General features: G+C 47.3%; 2 protein-coding genes across 6 annotated transcripts in view; both read left to right on the top strand.

The window, feature by feature from the left end:
- Positions 1 to 801: 801 nt before the first annotated feature.
- LOC136517680 (glutaredoxin-C7-like) lies at positions 802 to 1,734 on the top strand. The gene has a single exon (XM_066511311.1). The coding sequence runs from the start codon at positions 969 to 971 to the stop codon at positions 1,404 to 1,406; it is 438 nt and encodes a 145-aa protein (XP_066367408.1). The 5' UTR covers positions 802 to 968; the 3' UTR covers positions 1,407 to 1,734.
- A 9,147-nt stretch (positions 1,735 to 10,881) lies between these two features.
- The window catches only part of LOC136518597 (uncharacterized), a 40,674-nt gene continuing 32,482 nt past the window's right edge, over positions 10,882 to 19,073 (top strand). For 2 of the 5 annotated variants that reach the window (XM_066512268.1, XM_066512269.1), the window contains exons 1-3: positions 10,896 to 11,021; positions 11,097 to 11,220; positions 11,347 to 11,414. In XM_066512268.1, coding sequence (XP_066368365.1) covers positions 10,935 to 11,021; positions 11,097 to 11,220; positions 11,347 to 11,414 — 279 coding nt within the window. In that variant the 5' untranslated portion in view covers positions 10,896 to 10,934. Of the gene's footprint in view, positions 11,022 to 11,096; positions 11,221 to 11,304; positions 11,415 to 19,073 lie in introns of all 5 variants that reach the window. The other 3 variants (XR_010774564.1, XM_066512270.1, XR_010774563.1) reach the window with 3 other exon arrangements.

The following is a 19,073-nucleotide window of genomic DNA, read 5'->3' on the forward strand; positions in this document are numbered from 1 at the left end:
ACAGCAGAACCATCTTTTCTCTCTTTTGGCAGCTTAACATCTACTGGGGAGGGTCATTTTTTATTTTCTTGGTTCCTTCTCTCTCTGACACCTGTACTTGCTCCTATTTTAGCTTTTCTTACCTTATCATGCATGCAGTGGGCTAGCTCTACATTTAGACGCATTTGGGCTTCACTCTACACACTGTGACATGCGATGCCTGCACTATAAGTTTTGGGAGCGGCGCATGTTCAGGAACCGGTGCTCACTCAATAAAAAATATTTTGTTTGCTGCAAGTACTGGGTGCTTACATGTCTCTGGCTCTCTGCTCACATCGACGCCGGTACTACTCCTTCCTTTTCTTATTTGCATATTGGGTGTTAGAAGTGATGCTCACCACTGCAGCTCAACGAGAGCGATGTCAAAAATGTATGGTGGGATCCGGTTTAATTTCTAGCTTCACTCAACACTGCGGATGGCCTTAGAGGAGCTAGCAAGTTTAGTAAGACAAGAGTTGCACATGCCCTTATGACCACAATTTCACCCCATGTATCTATGAGACTAACACAGTTTTGGTCTAGATAGTTCAAATGCCTTTCTTCAACGATTTTGGGGAATTGCGATTTGTCCCTTGAAGATTGCTCAGCTCCCCTCCACTTTGCTTCTTGGACTCGAGCCAAGCAAGCTGCTACTCCCAGTCGGTCCCTCCTCCGTTCCCGTTCATTCACCACGTGACGCCATCTGGGCCCCACCGTTGCCCGTCGCCTTCCGCGTGACGTCACTCCCCCATGTGCGCGGGGTCCTATATATACGGGCCTCCCCCACGTCCTCCGCCCCGGATCTTGACGGCGACCACACTACCAGGGTTCACGCCGTGAACTAGTCGTCCGTCGTCGTAGCGGCAGCTAGCGCGCTAACCACACACACACCGGCACACGCCCGCCCCCTGCAATCCCAAGTCCCAACCAAGGACATCGATCTCCGGCACATGCAGGGAGGCGGCGGCGTGAGCTGCGCGGTGGCCGGCGAGGCGCCGACGCCCAGCCGCGCGCCGCACCACCACCGCGTGGGCGCCGGCGGGCGCCTGGGCCTGACCATCGACCCGGCGGGCGGCGACGACGGGGAGGCCCCCGCGGAGCGGATCGGGCGGCTGGTCCGCGAGAGCCCCGTGGTGATCTTCGCCCGGCGCGGGTGCTGCATGTGCCACGTGATGCGGCAGCTGCTGCAGGCCGTGGGCGCGTACGCGACGGTGATCGAGCTGGAGGAGGCCGCCGAGGAGGCCGCGGCGTCGGCCGCCGCCGCCGCCGCTGTCCCCGCGCTGTTCGTGGGCGGCTCGCCCGTCGGCGGGCTGGACGGCCTCATGGGGCTCCACCTCAGCGGCCTCCTGGTCCCGCGGCTCCGGGAGGTCGGCGCGCTCTGCGGCTAGCCCGAGGCGGCGTCGCCGGACGGCCGGAGCGCGCGTGGCGGCGCGTGCATCCGTCGTCACTTGCTGCTGCTGGTGGTCTCTGTAGATACACGGGTACGTTACGTTACGTAATTTAGCGGAAGTCGAGGGGGTTGGAGCGAAATGGCCGTGTAAGTGACGTTAATAAGACGTCTTTGGTTGTTGCTAGCTGTACTGGAGTGTAGTTTTTCTGTGCTTTGCTGTGGTGGGGCTAAAGTTGAGGACTTATGTGAGAAATGTCTGGGTCTAATGTAACTAAATACGTTTTTCCTGCACAAGTTTGTTAATTGCGTCTCAGCTGGTTGGTTCTCCTCTGCTCTCTTGGCCAGTTGGGTGTGTGACCATGTGATTATTGCATCATTTTCCCACGTTAATACTTTATGCGTGTTTGTATGTGTGACTGCAATCGAAAGGGAGTTGAAAAAAAAAAACTAAGGAAGGGAATTCAAAATGGAAAAGTGTACTCCGATCAGAGAAGGTATTAAACGAGGACGGTGGTGGGTGGCGTAGACGTCACCGGGTCGAGTGAAGACGACTCAGCATATGCACGCTCACTTAAGGCAGGTAGTGTGGTTTGTCTTACGTCTCTCTGCAAAACTGAACAGCTTGTTTTTCTTTAGAAAAAGCACACGAAGGAAGGTCTCTGTGCAAATTGAACCTGTCCATCTTTTCCGGGCAGCCAGGCGTGCATGCCTTGCCGGCGCAGTGGCCGCGCCCCATCTTACGACAAGGAATTAATGGGGCGGCTCGAGTGGACTAAAATGCCAAGGTAAGCTAAGGGCCTCGCTCACAATTAACCAGCTAACAATTAGTTGTAGGCCTCCAATTTGACCTGCATGCCAACTCATTCATTCATAGTATGCCGACTGATCGATCGCCAAAACAGAGTGGAACACAGATAACCACTGAACCAGCAGCCCAGCATCCGTACACCCTACGGCAGCAGTCAGTTTATTTAACTAGTAGTGGAGAAATCCTCCTCGTCTCGGAGAGAAGCTAGCAATTAACAGCGGACGCTGTAAACGTACGTACACGTAACTCATTCTTCTTGATCACAATTATTATTAGCAAACGTAACTATCCGCGTCGATCCCGTGACACGCATGTACGTACGCGCCGCGCGGCTACCCAGCCCAGCCCCCAGCTGCGGCGGGACACTGCTCTCCCGTGCATGCGCGTCCAACGCAAGTTATGAGCACGCAAGCCGACGACGACGCCCGAGAAGCAGAAGCGGCTAGCCTCAGGCCTCAGCCAGTCAGCCGCACCTGTTTGTACGCATGCCGCCGGGCCGGATTCCTCGCTCGGTCAAGAGGAGCTCGCTCGCTAGCGCAGCCTCAGCCAGTCAGCCTGCATTGTACTATTGGCTCACTCCCTGCACCAGCACCGTACTAACATCGTCAAGTCAGCGGCGCTAATGTACGTGTCTAAAGTGATCCATCCGATGAGAGCTTGTTCGTGAGAACGCAGGGAGGGAGCCAGCGAGTGCCGTCTCTGCTCTCCACACTCCACTCCACCGGTCACCGGTCTTCCTCTTCCGGTTCACGCTCCCTATGTCTCTAGTGGCCTAACAAGCTTTGCCCTGCACGCGCTGCTGCTCTCCTAGGCCGCCGAAAACACAGAGGTACATGCAGGACAGGGGACGAAGATGCGCTGAAAGGCTCACCGACGAAGATGCGCTGAAAGGCTAACCGTACGTCACCGGGGCATGCAGCCGGGGCCCGATCAGTGGCCCAACTAGTATGACTCAACTGGTTAAGGCACTGCTGGGCCGGGGCCCGATCAGTGGCCCAACTAGTATGACTCAACTGGTTAAGGCCCGCGCCATGAGCGACCTTCCCCACTTGGCGACTTTGGAGAGTTTGCAGGCTATTACTATTCGCTTTTTTTTTTGTGTGTGAATTCAAAATATTTTGCTTGCATCTGTTAGCATTTTACTCACACACGCACACATAACATAAAATAGCTCCTGTAGGCTTTAGTTGTCCAAAATATACGCCCATTCATGGACATGCTTGATGATTGAAGGTTGACGCCATGACAATTGACGTTGCTCCGCCTCCCATGGTGGAGTACTGAATTTAAGTAGAAATCACATGACGTTGCCAGTGGCGGAGCTCGTCAATTTTGGCGCCTAGGGCCACTATCAAAATATATATACCGCTCGCAACGAGTTAAAATACAACCCGCACCGGGACTAATACCGATAAATAACAAAACTAGCTTATAAATACATAAGTTTAGATGATATCTCAATTTCATGCCTTAATACCACAATATAATTGATGTTAGTGCCTAACTAATTATATAACTTGGTTCACATATCTTCCTTTTTGGATAACTATGACCTTTTGGTTGGTATAGACTCCTAGAAAAATAAGCTCTTCTAACTGCATCCCTAATGTTTGGATCCATTTGCTCAATTGGTATCCGAAGCCCAGGATCAGCAACAATGCCATCGGCATTAGAAGTAACGGGGGGATCATTTTGCAGATCATTTGCATTGCTAGGTGGTTCTTCTGCTGTTCCTGGTTCTTCAGCAACCTGTGCTTCTTCTACTAATTTCAATTGTGCTTGTGCAAATGGTTGGGTTTGTGACGTTGGTTCTATAATTGGCATAGGAGCTGGAGTAAAAAATTAATTTAATGTCCTGATCCTCTTCATTGAATTCCTACTAGATCGGGATAAGTTCTAGTACATTAGACCTTAGAAAGTGAGAATGGGGAATTACCACGCTTAGGAGTTGCAATTAGAATTGTGACTGCAAGACTGCAACGTGCGGCCTCTGGCACTGGCAGTCTGGAGGGCGGCGGCCGTCCTGGCTTGCGGTGGCAGCTGCCTGCCTGCCTGGCTGCCTCTGCCTGCGGCGGTGCGCCTGCCCACGCGGCCACCGGACCTGCGCGGACCTGCGGGCTGCCGTCTGCAGCCAGGCGAGGACGGGGCCGCTGGCTGCTGGGCAGCAGTGGCGCGTCGCGCGCAGGGCGCCCCTCGGTGGGGTGGCAGAGCACGGGCGGACGGTGGGGGCCGGGCCGGGCGGCGCCGCCAAGGGTTTGGAGTCTCGGAGAAAAGCAACGAGGTCGCGGACGGGCGCGGACGATGCGGCGCTCGCGAGTCTGCGTGCCTCCTTCCCCTCTCTCTGCTGGGCCGGCATCGAACACATGGCCCAACGCCTAGGGCCAGGCCAGGAAAACACATGTACTATAAAGAGTTTTTTGGGCCGCGCCTAGGGCCGTGGCCCTAGCCCAAAATCTGCCCTTAGATGTTGCTCATGCCATTAGTTGAATAGAACATCTGCCAGACATTCTCGTTGACATGCTGTTCGTAAAACTTCAGCATGCATAGAGGGCCTGTTTGGCATACCTCGTAACAGCTTCACGAGTTTTTTTTTTTGCAAACACTCATTTCTAAAATAGCTTTATGGTTGAAGTTGTTCTTCTTCTACTCTCACGAAAACATGAGTTGGGATCAAGTTGGAAAAAGTAGTTTATCCTAGCTTCATCTCCCATATGTGGGCCCCACTGTGCACAAAAGAATACTTTTGTCCGAGAGAGAGAGAGAGAGAGAGAGAGAGAGCTGAAGGAGGCGTGGCCGGCCGGGGGCTGCTGCCCAGCGTGGCTCACGGCTGCTGGGGGAGGCCACCGTGGGAGGCGCGGCGAGGTGCTGGGGGAGGCCGTCGCCAGGGCGCACGGCCGCCGGTGGAGGCCGCCGTGGGAGGTGCGGGCAGTGCCGCCGCCAAGCCCGCCACTAGACGCCGCCCGACGCCAAGGCACGGGGCGCAGCCCGGGCACGCGGACGCCCGGGGAAGAAGACGTGTGAAGGGAAGAAAAAAAATCCGTGAGAAAAATAGAAGGAAAAAAAATAAATAGAGGTATTATAGTCATTTTATTCATTGTTCCATCATGTGAAGGTTTTTTTGCCAAACATTTGTTCCAAAACATCTCAGCTTTAACAAGAAAGCTGTTCATGAAGCTATTTTGCAAAAAAAAAACGGCTTATATAGGGAAGCTGAGCTGTGCCTGACGGGGCAAAGTGGGAGTTTTCCTGCTATGATGTCGTCCATTGTACGATGCTCATCTCCCATTGTTTCCTAGTGTTGTAAAGATGTTCATCTGATCATCTCTTTACTAACTCTTTAGATTAGCATTTACTCATTGTGTTGCTAAATCTGTTAAGAATGTGCATTTGTTTGGGAATTCCGATCCTTCCACCGAGTATACTCTTTTCCTACTCATCTGCGTATGTTATTTTTAGGGTATTTCAAGAATGTGCAGCCTACTCAATTTACAATCAAAGCAAGGTGTGGTTCCATATCGTTGTTATTGGATACTTTGATGAACGAGGTCAACTTTTTTTTTTGGTAACCGATAGGTATTGGATACTTTGATGAAGGAGGTCATCAACTTTTAATTTGTCTAACCGATAGACATAAAGAGCTGATTAAACACAAAAGTTTTTACAAATGATTTTTTAGTTTCTGCATGCTTTTGCTTATAATCATGTGGGGCTGAAAAGCAATTTGGACAGAGCTTATCAAAAGAAGATTTTGTCCAGTCGTACTTGGGGTTGGTTTGTAAGGAGAGGCTGAAGGTTGAAGATGAACTTTGAGCCGCCCTGAACTTTCATCCCAGATCTGTAATTGGGCTTCTTGCATGATGCATTGCATCTGTAATACAAGCTAAACTTGGGCACAATTTGCTGGATGATCAGTTACGATTGGACAACCAAAGGCAACTATTTCTTTTTCTCTACCAATTCTGCCATCTTGGAGCATCGAATGTGATTAGAGAATCATAAGAAGTTAAAATCTTGCCCGCTAGATGTAAGAAATGCACCCACTCTGTACTGTGGTGTAGTTCTCCTTTAACTTAAATTTGGTTTTATGTTATTCTCATGAAAACTTAAATTTGTTTTTATGCTATTTCAGTTCGGCTCAAAATCGAATGGACACTATATATGAAATTCAGCCCATTAGTGTAGTCTTAGTCTTACTTCACTTATGAGTCTAATTAAGATAGTTCTTTAGGACCCTACATAACTATTCATTATATTGCAGCGCGTTTCCCTTTTTCCTACCGATGTCATTACCTCCATGGTTCCTACTTTAGACCTGTGCTTTACATGATTGATTTTTTTCGGTGCCACAATGGCCATTGATAGAGTAGGCTACGAGATTATTAGTTTAGATGAGATGCACCATTAATCCATTATGCATAATATATAAAATGTTTTGTCTTCACTTTCTCTATGATTGAATCTAAACTACCGTATAATTTTTCAATGGGTGATTTTTTTGGGTTAAAACTACTATAATTTTGGTCTTCTCTCGCTCTCCTGAAGGTAGCTTTGTTATATGTTTTTCTCATCTATCTCCTTACTTTTTTTTAATGGAACAGCAGGGGTCAAGATACCTACTGAAATTTATTCAAAAGGAGAACAGCTTTTACAAAGTACAATCAAGAAACAAAAAAAGTCAAAAAGAAAATTGCTAGGATTACACATAAGCTTCGAGCCATTAATCTAAGTAAGGGTGAAAACTAGCTTTTGCTCTCAGACTAACTAGAGAATATTCTTGCCTGAAGACTAGCTTACGTCTTGTTGGGTCGAGATGGCGGACCAGAGAGGGTGAATAGTCATTTTCTAAAAAATTAATCGCGTCGGCTAACCGAAACAAATGCGGAATTAAGACTAGCGGTCTAGCCAAGACTACGCTCTTCTATCTAAGTTCATAAGCACATAAAAAGATTCTAATTAGGTAGCAAAGGTGCAGGGCTAGCTAGAGCTCACCTAACAATTCTAGTTTATAAGGTCACACAAACTTATGCAACTAGTACTTCAAGCAACCCGGGAAGCTCCTACACAATCCAGTAAGCAAAAGCACAAAGCTTCTAAGATCACTAGCAATGCTCAATAACAAGGCTATATAAGCCAAATTAGAGAGCGCAAATCACTTAGCTACATAAACTAAGCAATGTAACTAACAAGGCTACTCAAGGCAAATTAGTTATGCAAGGGAGCTACTTCTCTATGCTACATAAGCAAGAAGGTAACTAGCAAACTACACAAGTCAACTAATTACAAGAGCAGCTACAAAAGCACAATGTATATGAAAGTAATTACAAGCTTGTGTAAGGGGAATGCAAACCAACGTGAAGAACAATGTTGACATGGTGATTTTTCTCCCGAGGTTCACTTGGTTGCCACCAAACTAGTCCTCGTCGTGTCGACCGTGCTCACTTGGTGGTTTGGCGGCTAATTGGCATCACTCGCCAAACCCACACGTTGGGCACCGTAAGAACCTACCCCAAAAGTGAGGGTAGCTCAATGACACGCTCAACTAGAGTTGCTCTTCGCGATCCCCACGGGATGAGCACAATACCCCTCACAATCCTTCTCTGGAGCACCGCACAATCTTCTTGCGTGCTTCGACGGAGCCACAAGCCACCAAGCCATCTAGGAGGTGGCAACCTCCAAGAGTAACAAGCACCACCGGCTTGCAACACGAACACCTAGTGCCACTCGATGCAATCTCTCAACGCAACACACTAGAATCACTCACTAGCTATCGATTTGCAATCTAGCAAGCACAAGTGAGTTAGAAGGCTCCCAAGCACTATCAAGATTGGACACAAAGTCCCCTTAGGTGCTCAACCTCAGCCATGGCCAAGATACCCTTCTATTTATAGCCCAAAGACCAAATATAGCCATTATACTTTTTCTGCTCATCGACCAGAGCACCGCACAATCTTCTTGCATGCTTCGATAGAGCCACAAGTCACCAAGCCATCTAGGAGGTGGCAACCTCCAAGAGTAACAAGCACCACCAGCTTGCAACACGAACACCTAGTGCCACTCGATGCAATCTCTCAATGCAACACACTAGAATCACTCACTAGCTATCGATTTGCAATCTAGCAAGCACAAGTGAGTTAGAAGGCTCCCAAGCACTATCAAGCATGGAAACAAAGTCCCCTTAGGTGCTCAATCTCAGCCATGGCCGAGGCAACCTTCTATTTATAGCCCAAAGATGAAATATAGTCGTTATACTTTTTCTGCGCATTGACCGGGCGCAATGTGCAGAGACCGGACGCGTCCGATCGCATGCGTCCGGTAGCTCCGATGCCGCCATGTGTCATGTCCATTTAAAAATTGCCATTGGCGCGCTCACACACTTGACCGGACGCGCCTCCTCAATATGACTAGACGCTCCTCTGCTAGTGTCCGGACGTGGTCAAAATCCACACCGAGAGTTCCTGAGGCCAATCAGACGCGTCCGATCACTCATGACCAGATGCGCCACTACGTCCGCTCCTCCTCAACTCAAGGACAACGCGCCACATCACAATGACCTGACATTGAATAGTGAATTGCCAGCATCCAGTCCTTCTCCCTTTCAGCGTCTGATCGAGTCTGCTCCTCTGCCTGTGCCTCGGGTCATATGACCAGACGTGTTTGGTCATCCCGGACCCTGCGTCTGGTCACTACGACCACTCGTTACTTTCACTTCTCACGGTGCGACCTTTCACTTGATCAAAAAAGCAAGCATGCAGCCACACATTTCGTCTCTTTGGCTTAGAGTGCATGCAATGCTTGTCTATTTTTACCCTTCTCAAAGTGCATGCAATGAAAGAGAAACTGAGCACACACAAGACTCCCTCTCTCTTCTTGCAATGCAAGTTTGCTCTCCTACATTCACTATAGCACATATTTCTTCTCCATTAACATCACCTTTGCAAATGTGCCAATACTGCCAAGTGTACACCATCATGTGCAAGTGTGTTAGCATTTTCACAAACATTTGTCAAAGGATTAGTCACTCAATTTACCACGCCACTCGATCCTAGCAATGATGCAAAGTTAGATCACTCGAGTGGCACTAGATGACCGATATGCAAACAAGTTTACCCCTCTTGATAGTACGGCCATCTATCCTAAACCCGGTCATAAACTTCTCTACACACCTATGACCGGTGAAATGAAAATGCCCTATAAATATACCTTTGCTTTGCGCATTCCATTCTATCTCCTCCAATGTCGATGCAACACATGCATCAACCTTGATCAACAAATGATATGATCCACTTCATATCATCACGTGACCTTGTTGGTTCATCGATCTTGACCTGTCACACTCCAAAATTTTTATTTTGGGATGTGACTAGAAAACACTAAAAATAAAACAAAAGACTTTTACTATTAGATAAAATTTCCCAACTTTACTTTAGCCGTCGATATTTTAGATAGTGGAAAATGTGAGTTTCTAAATTTTTTGCAATTTAATTTAATGGTTTGTTGCATTCATGCCTTTGCATTGTCTTTATGTGTGGAAATGAATTTAAATATGTTTTGATGACGCTTAGGGTTTGATCCAAACCTCATCTTTCCAAACATCATGTCCAATCTCTAAAACCCTATATCCAAATTGAGTCCAATCGAATTTCTAGACTCCTAGTTCTTTTGATTGAATCTTATCCAAAGCCCTAAATATATGTTAGATGACCAATCATCATTTCTTTTCTCCCTCACAAAATTCTATAATCACTTTGGTCACGTTGGAGCAATCATATGTTATCTACCCATGTCAATCTCAGTTCGGGTCAAGCCTATATATGTTGACCAATCTCCCTCACATATTCCTTTTGGGCAGCCCCAACTTATCCTCTCTTTCGCGAATGGACCAAACCCAATCATTGCTGCACCTTCTTCCATCTCATGCCCAAATCCATAATCTTAGCCCACTTGAAAACCAGCCTCGCACCTCCTCTTTCCGCTAATGGATCAAGTCGAGATTCTTTTGCAATGTGTCAAGCCCAAGTCAGCCCAATATTCATCTTTGCTTTTCTCCACCTCCCGACTGATCCTCTTACCCTAGTCCTTCATGCACATGCTGCCCCCTCTCCTCTTCTATACTAGTGTTGCCTTCTTCTCTTTTACCCATGCAAGAATATCAGCACATCCACTTATTCCTATTTTAATTTCCCACCTATACTTCACCACAACCTGCCCATGGCTGGCTACATCTTCCTGTTGCTCTCACGCCTCTCCCAACTCATGCAAAAACTGATGCATATATTCCTTCCTCTCTGAATTCTAGACACACCTCTCTTATATGTGCTCCTTTACTCCATTAATTTGTATCTTCCTCTTCAATTGCATGCATGCAGCAGCTAGTAACATCTCCTCACCCTCTATTTCACGTGGAGAAGCCTCCCTTCTCCTCTATATGGTGTCTTCTCCCTTTCCTCTCATGCAAAAATAGAAACACATAACGTTCCCATCCTAATTCCCTGGCTACACCTCTCTTAAATCACCTCTTGACAACACCCCTTTACTCCATCAGTTTCACTCTCTCTTCAATTGCATGGATCCATGCAAAAAACAGCAGCCATATCCCCTCATCACCTCCCCTCTCCCTCACGCAAGCAACAGATAAGGAGCATCCCCATCTCCTCCCCTTCCTCCACCATGGACGCCCCTCCTCTTCTCTCTAACTTCCTCTCGCTCCTCTCTATCAAAATGCAGTGCCCTCGCTGCGACGAATCCGTGTTGCCGCTGCATGTCAACCCCCGTCGCGAATCCCGGAATCCTTTGCATCATGCTGCGGTAAGGGTCATGGCCTCCTCTGTCCTTTCATGCAAATCATGTTCACTATGCCCCCTCTCTGTTGTGACGCCCCAGCCCCAAGGCAACACCATGGTGCTGCAGCGCTTCATGGAAGCCATCCCGGTGTGCCTTGCCGTCTCCCCGAACCCGCAGCAGCACCTCACTGATCATCGTCGCCGCCGTTTCTATACAGCACATGGTGAGGTCACCCCTGCCTATTCCCTCTCTGATCTTGCTGCTCTTGCACATCTCATCCATCTCTTTGATCTCTCGTGTGGTGTAGATCATCACTGAAGTGGAATTGGTGATGTCCCATTGATCGCAGGCCCTCTCTTCACCCATCGTCGATGCCGGCTGCCATCAACTTCATCTCCAACTGCTTCTAACCCCAATGTGAGGACCCCCATCATGATCTACATCTTGTTTACATGTCACTCTCTGTAGAACACGTGCCATAATTTACGCGTGGTCGAATTCTGGCGAAGTTTCCTCATAATCATGTCTCTATCCCTTGCGGACAGCAGCACTGCTTCCTGTTGGCATTCGTGTTCCCAATGCTCTAGGACTCCTATCATCAAGCCCTTTGATCATGATGTAGATCTTAAAGTTGCACATGTCCCTATCAAACGGTTTGGCCAAACAATCAAAGATGAAAGAGATATAATCGTTTTTGTGCTTGCTACCTCTGCTGTCTTGCAGCAGGGCTGATGCCGGTTGGCATACGCGTTCCCATTGATTCATCGCTCCAATTGTCAAACCTTTCAACCATCACGTCCATCATAACCCTACACATGTCCTTGCAAGATGGATCAGCCATACAATATGTAACATCAGAGATATTAATGTTCTCTGCATGCTGCCCCTGCTGTTCTAGCAGCGGTGATGATCTGCTTTGTAATAGCGTTCCTCGGCCTATCGATCATCAAAACACCATTCCCTTTTGCAAGAACATAGCTCATATAGTCCACAATGAACCCGCAACATGGATCGCTGATTTGTGCAGATAAGAGCATGCTATCAGTGATCCAAACCCCTGCTGTCCGCAGCCGTGCACATCCTGGGTGCACTGGTGTCTGGCCATGTTCCCCATCAACCACTTGTCAAATAATCAAGCCCTTCATACAATATGTCCATCATATCCTTGCACATAACTCTGCAAGTTTTGGAGGGCATCCATGCCATGATGGCGGAGATATAGAGTCCATAGTGTTTGCTACCCCTGCTGTCCAGGCAGCAGCCACACTATTTTGCAATCGTGTTCCCCTGCCGACTGACAGTCAAAACATCATGCCCTTTGCCATATCATACTCCATTCTGTCCATAGCAGCTCCACAAAATATATCATCTGTTAGTGCCACAAATACCATGCCTTTGATGATCGAAACCCTCACTGTCTATCGGCACGCACGTCTTGTGTGCACTACCGCTGTAATCGTGTCCCCTGCTGAGCTAGTATGGGTCTCCATGCACTGGCTGACTATGACGTGTTCTCATATATCCTCTACACATATCCAGCAACACTTACTCATATCTCAAAGGAGTAGTTAGAACACAATATATCTATTAAACATCCTTGCTAGCCTTGTATCATCCGTTGTTTTGCTCTCCCCTAGTCCCAGCCATCTCAACCACTACCACTATCATTGAGTCATCACTTTCTATAACTGTGAAAGGTCCTAATGGCTAGAGGGGGTGAATAGCCTAATAAAAATTTCTACAACAACACTTAACAAAAGGATTAGACAATTATGAGGCGAAGCAAGTGTTGCGCTAGCCTACTCAAAATGCAAGCCACCTACCACAATTCTAGTTTAGATAATATCTATCCACACAATAGCGATGACACTACACTAGTTAGTGTGCTCTCAAAAGCTAACTAAAAAGCCACACTAACCAAATTAACAAGCTCTCACAACTAGCTACACTAAAGAGCTTGACAACTAGTTTGCGGTAATGTAATGAGAGTGAGCAAGAAGGTTATACCGCCGTGTCGAGGAAGGAGCAAATCAATCACAAGGATGAATAACAATGAAGACCAATCACCTCAGAATCAATGATGAACACAATGATTTTTTACCAAGGTTCACTTGCTTGCCGGCAAGCTAGTCCTCATTGTGGTGATTCACTCACTTGGAGGTTCACGCGCTAATTGGCTTCACACGCCAAACCCTCAATAGGGTGCCGCACAACCAACACAAGATGAGGATCACACAAGCCACGAGCAATCCACTAGAGTACCTTTTGGCTCTCCGCCGGGGAAAGGTCAAGAACCCCTCACAATCACCGCGATCGGAGCCGGAGACAATCACCAACCTTCGCTCGACGATCCTTGCGGCTCCAAGCCGGAGACAATCACCTAGACGGCTATCTAAGCATATATGCAAGCTACAATCCCGCAACAAAACATGAACACCAAGTGCCTCTAGATGCAAACACTCAAGCAATGCACTTGGATTCTCTCCCAATCTCACAAAGATGATGAATCAATGATGAAGATGAGTGGGAGGGCTTTGGCTAAGCTCACAAGGTTGCTATGTCAATGCAAAATGGCCAAGAGTATGAGCTTGAGCCAGCTATGGGGCTTAAATAGAAGTCCTCACGAAATAGAACCGTTGTGCATGATTATGTCAGTGTGACCGGATGCAGCCAGCCAGCGTCCGGTCGTTTTAGCGCCAGCGTTCGGTCGACGACCGACGCTGCGCTTCTTCTGCTACTACTGACCGGACGCGCCGGTCCTTTAGAGACCAGCGTCCGGTCACTTATAGTGACCTCCGTCTTTTCTGTCTAGGGGGCCGGTGGCACCATCGGACTGTCCGTACTCTATGGGCGGACACTCTGCCGGTGAAGTTCCTAACCCTTGCTCAAATATGCCAACCACCAAGTGTATCACCTTGTGCACATGTGTTAGCATATTTTCACAAACATTTTCAAGGATGTTAGCACTCCACTAGATCCTAAATGCATATGCAATGAGTTAGAGCATCTAGTGGCACTTTGATAACCGCATTTCGATACGAGTTTCACCCCTAAATGTGATTACACTTACTAAGTGTCTCGATCACCAAAACAAAATAGCTCCTACCATTTATACCTTTGCCTTGAGCCTTTTGTTTTTCTCTTTCTTCTTTTCAAGTCTGAGCACTTGATCATCACCATGGCATCACCATCATCATGTCATGATCTTCATTTGTTTTGCCACTTGGAATGTGCTACCTATGTCATGATCACTTGATAAACTAGGTTAGCACTTAGGGTTTCATCAATTCACCAAAACCAAACTAGAGCTTTCAATCTCCCCCTTTTTGGTAATTGATGACAACCCTTTCACAAAGATATGAATTGAAATTCAATTGAATCCATGTTGCTAAGTTTCATGAACCCCAAATGGTGGAAATTGCTCCCCCTACATATGTGCTAAGAGTTTGGATTGTAGCTTGCACATATGCTTAGATAGGAAATATAGGAGACAATGTCTACCAAATGATGCTAAGGTGTAAAAGATGGACCTTTGAAGCGTGATACCAATCGGAGTGCACCATTATACCATCCTTAGCACCATGGTTAGCTTGATACCACTTGGAAATACTTGGAAATGAAATCATTAGATATCCTATGCATGTTAGTTTTTCATTTTATTATTCAAACCTACAACTAGCATACACCACACAAGCATGGATATTGAAATTTAAAACTTGTGCCATGCAAGCAAACATATGAAATGCACATTCAAATGCACCATACAAGTTCATGAGCTTGCTCCCCCTACTTGTGTGCTCAAAATTTTAATTGATCCCTTTCCTTTGTCATCCCTTTCCTTTGTCATATTCCTCCCCCTATGTCAAATTCTCCTCCTTTGTTGTCTTTTCACTATCTTAGTACACGAATATCTTTGTTTTTATCCCCATGTACTAATATCTTTGTTTTTCTCCCCCTTTGTCATCAATGACAACAAAGGTTTAAAATATAGATAGGTAGAGATTATCAATGTCAATCAATGGTGTGAGGATCATTTTCTCAAATTTGGTTCAATCTAGAATACTTGCCAAAGACATTTGACTCGGTTTGATCCAAGGACAAGCTTCTTCACACCTCCAAATAAGGGTTATCTTGTACCATGTTGAGTTAAACACTTAGAGCTCATTTTCTAGATCAAACACTAGGTTTACAAGCCCACAAACATGTCATATGCTACCACTAGATCAAAATAAGCATAGAAGCAATAGTGGTACCATACAATCATTAAATTAATTTGATTTTCATGAATGAGCCTATTAAATGTGAAAGATGTCTAGATGCACTAAACAAGTCCTTAGCAAGGATGTATGTCATGCCAATCAACTTTTACCTTGGGTTGATCGAAGGAGAGGCATGTCATATAAGTGAGGGGTGCATCAACACATATTTGAGAAATCCAATATGTTCAACTCATTCCTTAGCTTGCAAAACCTTTTCTCATCCAATGGCTTGGTGAATATATCGGCAAGTTGATCTTCGGTGCCTACACTCTCAATGCAAATGTCCCCTTTTTGTTGGTGATCTCTTATGAAATGGTGGCGGGCATCAATATGCTTTGTTCTTGCATGTTGAACTGGATTGTTGGTCAACTTGATTGCACTCTAATTGTCACATAGCAATGGCACTTTTTTGAACTTGATTCCAAAATCACTCAAAGTGGCCTTCATCCAAAGTACTTGTGCACAACAACTACAGGCGGGTATGTATTCGGCTTTGGCGGTTGATAATGCAACACTATTTTACTTCTTTGATGACCATGAAACAAGTGATCTTCCTAACAATTGACATGTGCCCGCGGTGCTCTTTCTTTCAACCTTGCATCCCACATAATCCGAGTCAGAGTAACCAACTAGCTCAAACTTTGCTCCTTTGGGATACCACAAACCAACATTTTGTGTATGCTTCAAGTACCTCAATATTCTCTTTGTAGCCTTCAAATGACTTTCTCTTGGTGAGGCTTGAAATCTTGCACACATGCATACACTAAACATGACATCCGGCCTTGACGCGGTCACATAGAGTAGGCTTCCAATCATAGACCGATATAATTTTTGGCCCACCATGTTGCCACTTGCATCACTATCCAAGTTACCATTTGTTCCCATTGGTGTGCTAATGACTTTGCTATCACTCATGCCAAACTTCTTGATCATGTCCTTGATATACTTGCCTTGACTCATAAAAGTATCATTCTTTAATTGCTTGATTTGAAGACCAAGGAAGTAACTCAACTCTCCAATCATGGACATCTCAAATTCATTGGCCATCATCTTTCTAAACTCATCACAAAAATCTTGATTGGTTGATCCAAATATGATGTCATCAACATAGATTTGCAACACAAACAAATCTTTTCCAATCTTCTTGATGAAGAGAGTGGTGTCAACCTTGCCCATCATGAACCCTTTAGAGAGTAGGAAGTCCCTCAATCTCTCATACCATGCTCTAGGTGCTTGCTTCAAGCCATACAATGCCTTCTTCAACTTGTACACATGGTCAGGCTTCTTATCATCTTCAAAACCGAGAGGTTGCTCAACATATACTTCTTCATTGATGTAACCATTGAGAAATGCACTCTTAACATCTATTTGATAGAGTTTGATGTTGTGGGCACAAGCATAGGCTAGCAAGATTCTTATTGCTTTCAATCTAGCAACTGGGGCATATGTTTCTCCAAAGTCAAGACCTTCAACTTGTATATAGCCTTGTGCTACCAATCTTGCTTTGTTCCTTATCACTATCCCATCTTGATCTTGCTTGTTTCTAAAGACCTATTTGGTTTCAATCACATTGTGTCCCTTGGTCTCTCTACTAATTCTCATACTTGATTTCTTGTGAAGTTATTCAATTCTTCATGCATAGCATTCACACAATCAACATCCTTTAATGCTTCATCTATCTTCTTTGGTTCAATGGATGACACAAATGAGAAGTGCTCACAAAATGAATCCAATCTTGATCTAGTTTTGTCGGGGACCTAATACCGAGGTACCCCAGAAGGTGGAACCAAAAACCACTGAACATTAAAAACTTCTGGACGCACAAGAGCGTCGTTTCATCCCTTGTTCGAATGACAGGGGTTTGTCTCTGTCTCGCCCGACGCCTTTGAGGTGGCTCTGCCTCGCTCGAGGGCTCAGGGTTAGTCTCCGTCTCGCCCGACGCCTTTGAGGTGGCTCGGCCTCGCCTGAGGGCTCAGGGCTAGACTCCGTCTCGCCCGACGCCTTTGAGGTGGCTCTGCCTCGCCCGAGGGCTCAGGGCTAGTCTCCGTCTCGCCCGACGCCTTTAGGGCGGGCTCGGTCTCGCCTGAGGGCTGAGGGATAGATTTCGCCTCGCCCGACCCCAGAGGGGAAGGGATGGTCTCGCCCTAGAGATAGGGATTGGTCTCCGTTTCGCCCGACGGCAAGGAACGAGCCTCACCCTGCTCCATATCTGAAGACCGGATTCATCTTACCTGACAACTTCTCCCTGTTCCCTCAAGATGATAGGTATAGGGCAGGACAAGACGTTTGGGTCAACCGTGGCTCCAAGGACCATACCCTACTCCCTGGCAGGAAAAGTACTGCTAGGGGATGACGGGACAGGTGCTTTAGACCCTTCCGGGCACCGCAGAGCCCGAAAGGTTGTACAGGTGTGTGCTCCTCGCCCTGTAGAGTTGTAGGCGCCGCCTTCAGCCCTGGGACATGGAACTCGACGAAGATATACGACAACCGCTATGCTCCAGAAAAGGATTTACTATCTCCATGCACGACGGACATTCCGTCACCACGCTATGGACCCGAGTGAGCAGCACCCGCTTCCCGACCCCTCAGGTCCGCCAAGTCAGAAGGCCTTGACCACGGCGTCGCTCCGGACCCCGACCCCTCATCCCTCCGATGAAGACTCACAGGAACCAGAAGGCGTGCGAAGCAAGGCTGGGAGAGGCCAATAAGTCAAAACCACTATACTACAGCCCACACCCTGTGCAGGGCAGCATTCTGTAATCAACCTGACATTCTACAGAGACATCAACAGTATTGTATGCGCTTATCTTCCTTCGTACTCATCAGAATGAAGAACGAAGCCAGGTAGATGTGAGCCACAAGACTAAGTAGAGTATACATCCTAAACCCTCGCCCTTGTAAAAGCCACCCCCTTCCTCTATAAAAGGGGATGCGCTTCCTCCATCAAAGAGGATGGACTTTGAACCGAACAGGAAGACACACATACACACAATCAAGTTGCTACGAAGCTCTTGACCTCCTTTCAACCTTTCCATCAGAAACTTGGGACCAATCCCTCTCTCGATCGTTTGTACCCCTTACTACAGACCGTTCCCGGTGCTAATAACACGAGCAGCAACAAACTAGACGTAGGGACATTCGGCTTGAACCAGTATAAATCTTGTGTCCTTTAGCGCACCATCCGAGCCTAATGCACATTACTATACATTTACTTGCCGGTGCTCGTACAAAACACCGACAGTTGGCGCGCCAGGTAGGGGAGCTTGTGCGTTCCAAATCAGGCCTCGGATGGCCACCCACGCAATCACCTGGGCCCTGGGCGCACACGTGCGTTTCGGTGACCTAGATTTCATCGTCACACTAGGAGGAGAGCTGGCGCTGACTCACTCAGCCGCCCCATCTCTCTCTTCCATCAACCTCAGCCGTCTTAGGCTTAAGGGCCCGCCGGGCAACTCCCTAGGAGTCCAGTCATCAAGGGAGGCCTCTTATAATGCCACCCTGTGTCTAGGAGGGTCCGTATGGAGTGCCCTGACGGCGTTTCTGTTCGGTCTCCGCAACGCTGCGGCGACCGCTGGCCACCTTCAGGCGCTACATATGGTTTAGTCACCCACGTACATCGAGTTCGTGGGGGCGATTGAGCATGATACGGAGACCCTCTACGGGCTCCTCAACAAGGAGCCAGGATCGTTCTCTAGCTCGGATTCTAGTAGGGGGAGCCACCACCCTTCCCGGGAATGCTTCATGATGTAGACCCCCGAGGGTCATGTCAAAAGTGTCTCCAGGGAAGAGGTCACCCCTACGAACAACCCTGACAGCA

Source organism: Miscanthus floridulus, chromosome 17 (genome assembly GCF_019320115.1).
Source record: "Miscanthus floridulus cultivar M001 chromosome 17, ASM1932011v1, whole genome shotgun sequence".
Lineage (NCBI taxonomy): Eukaryota > Viridiplantae > Streptophyta > Magnoliopsida > Poales > Poaceae > Miscanthus > Miscanthus floridulus.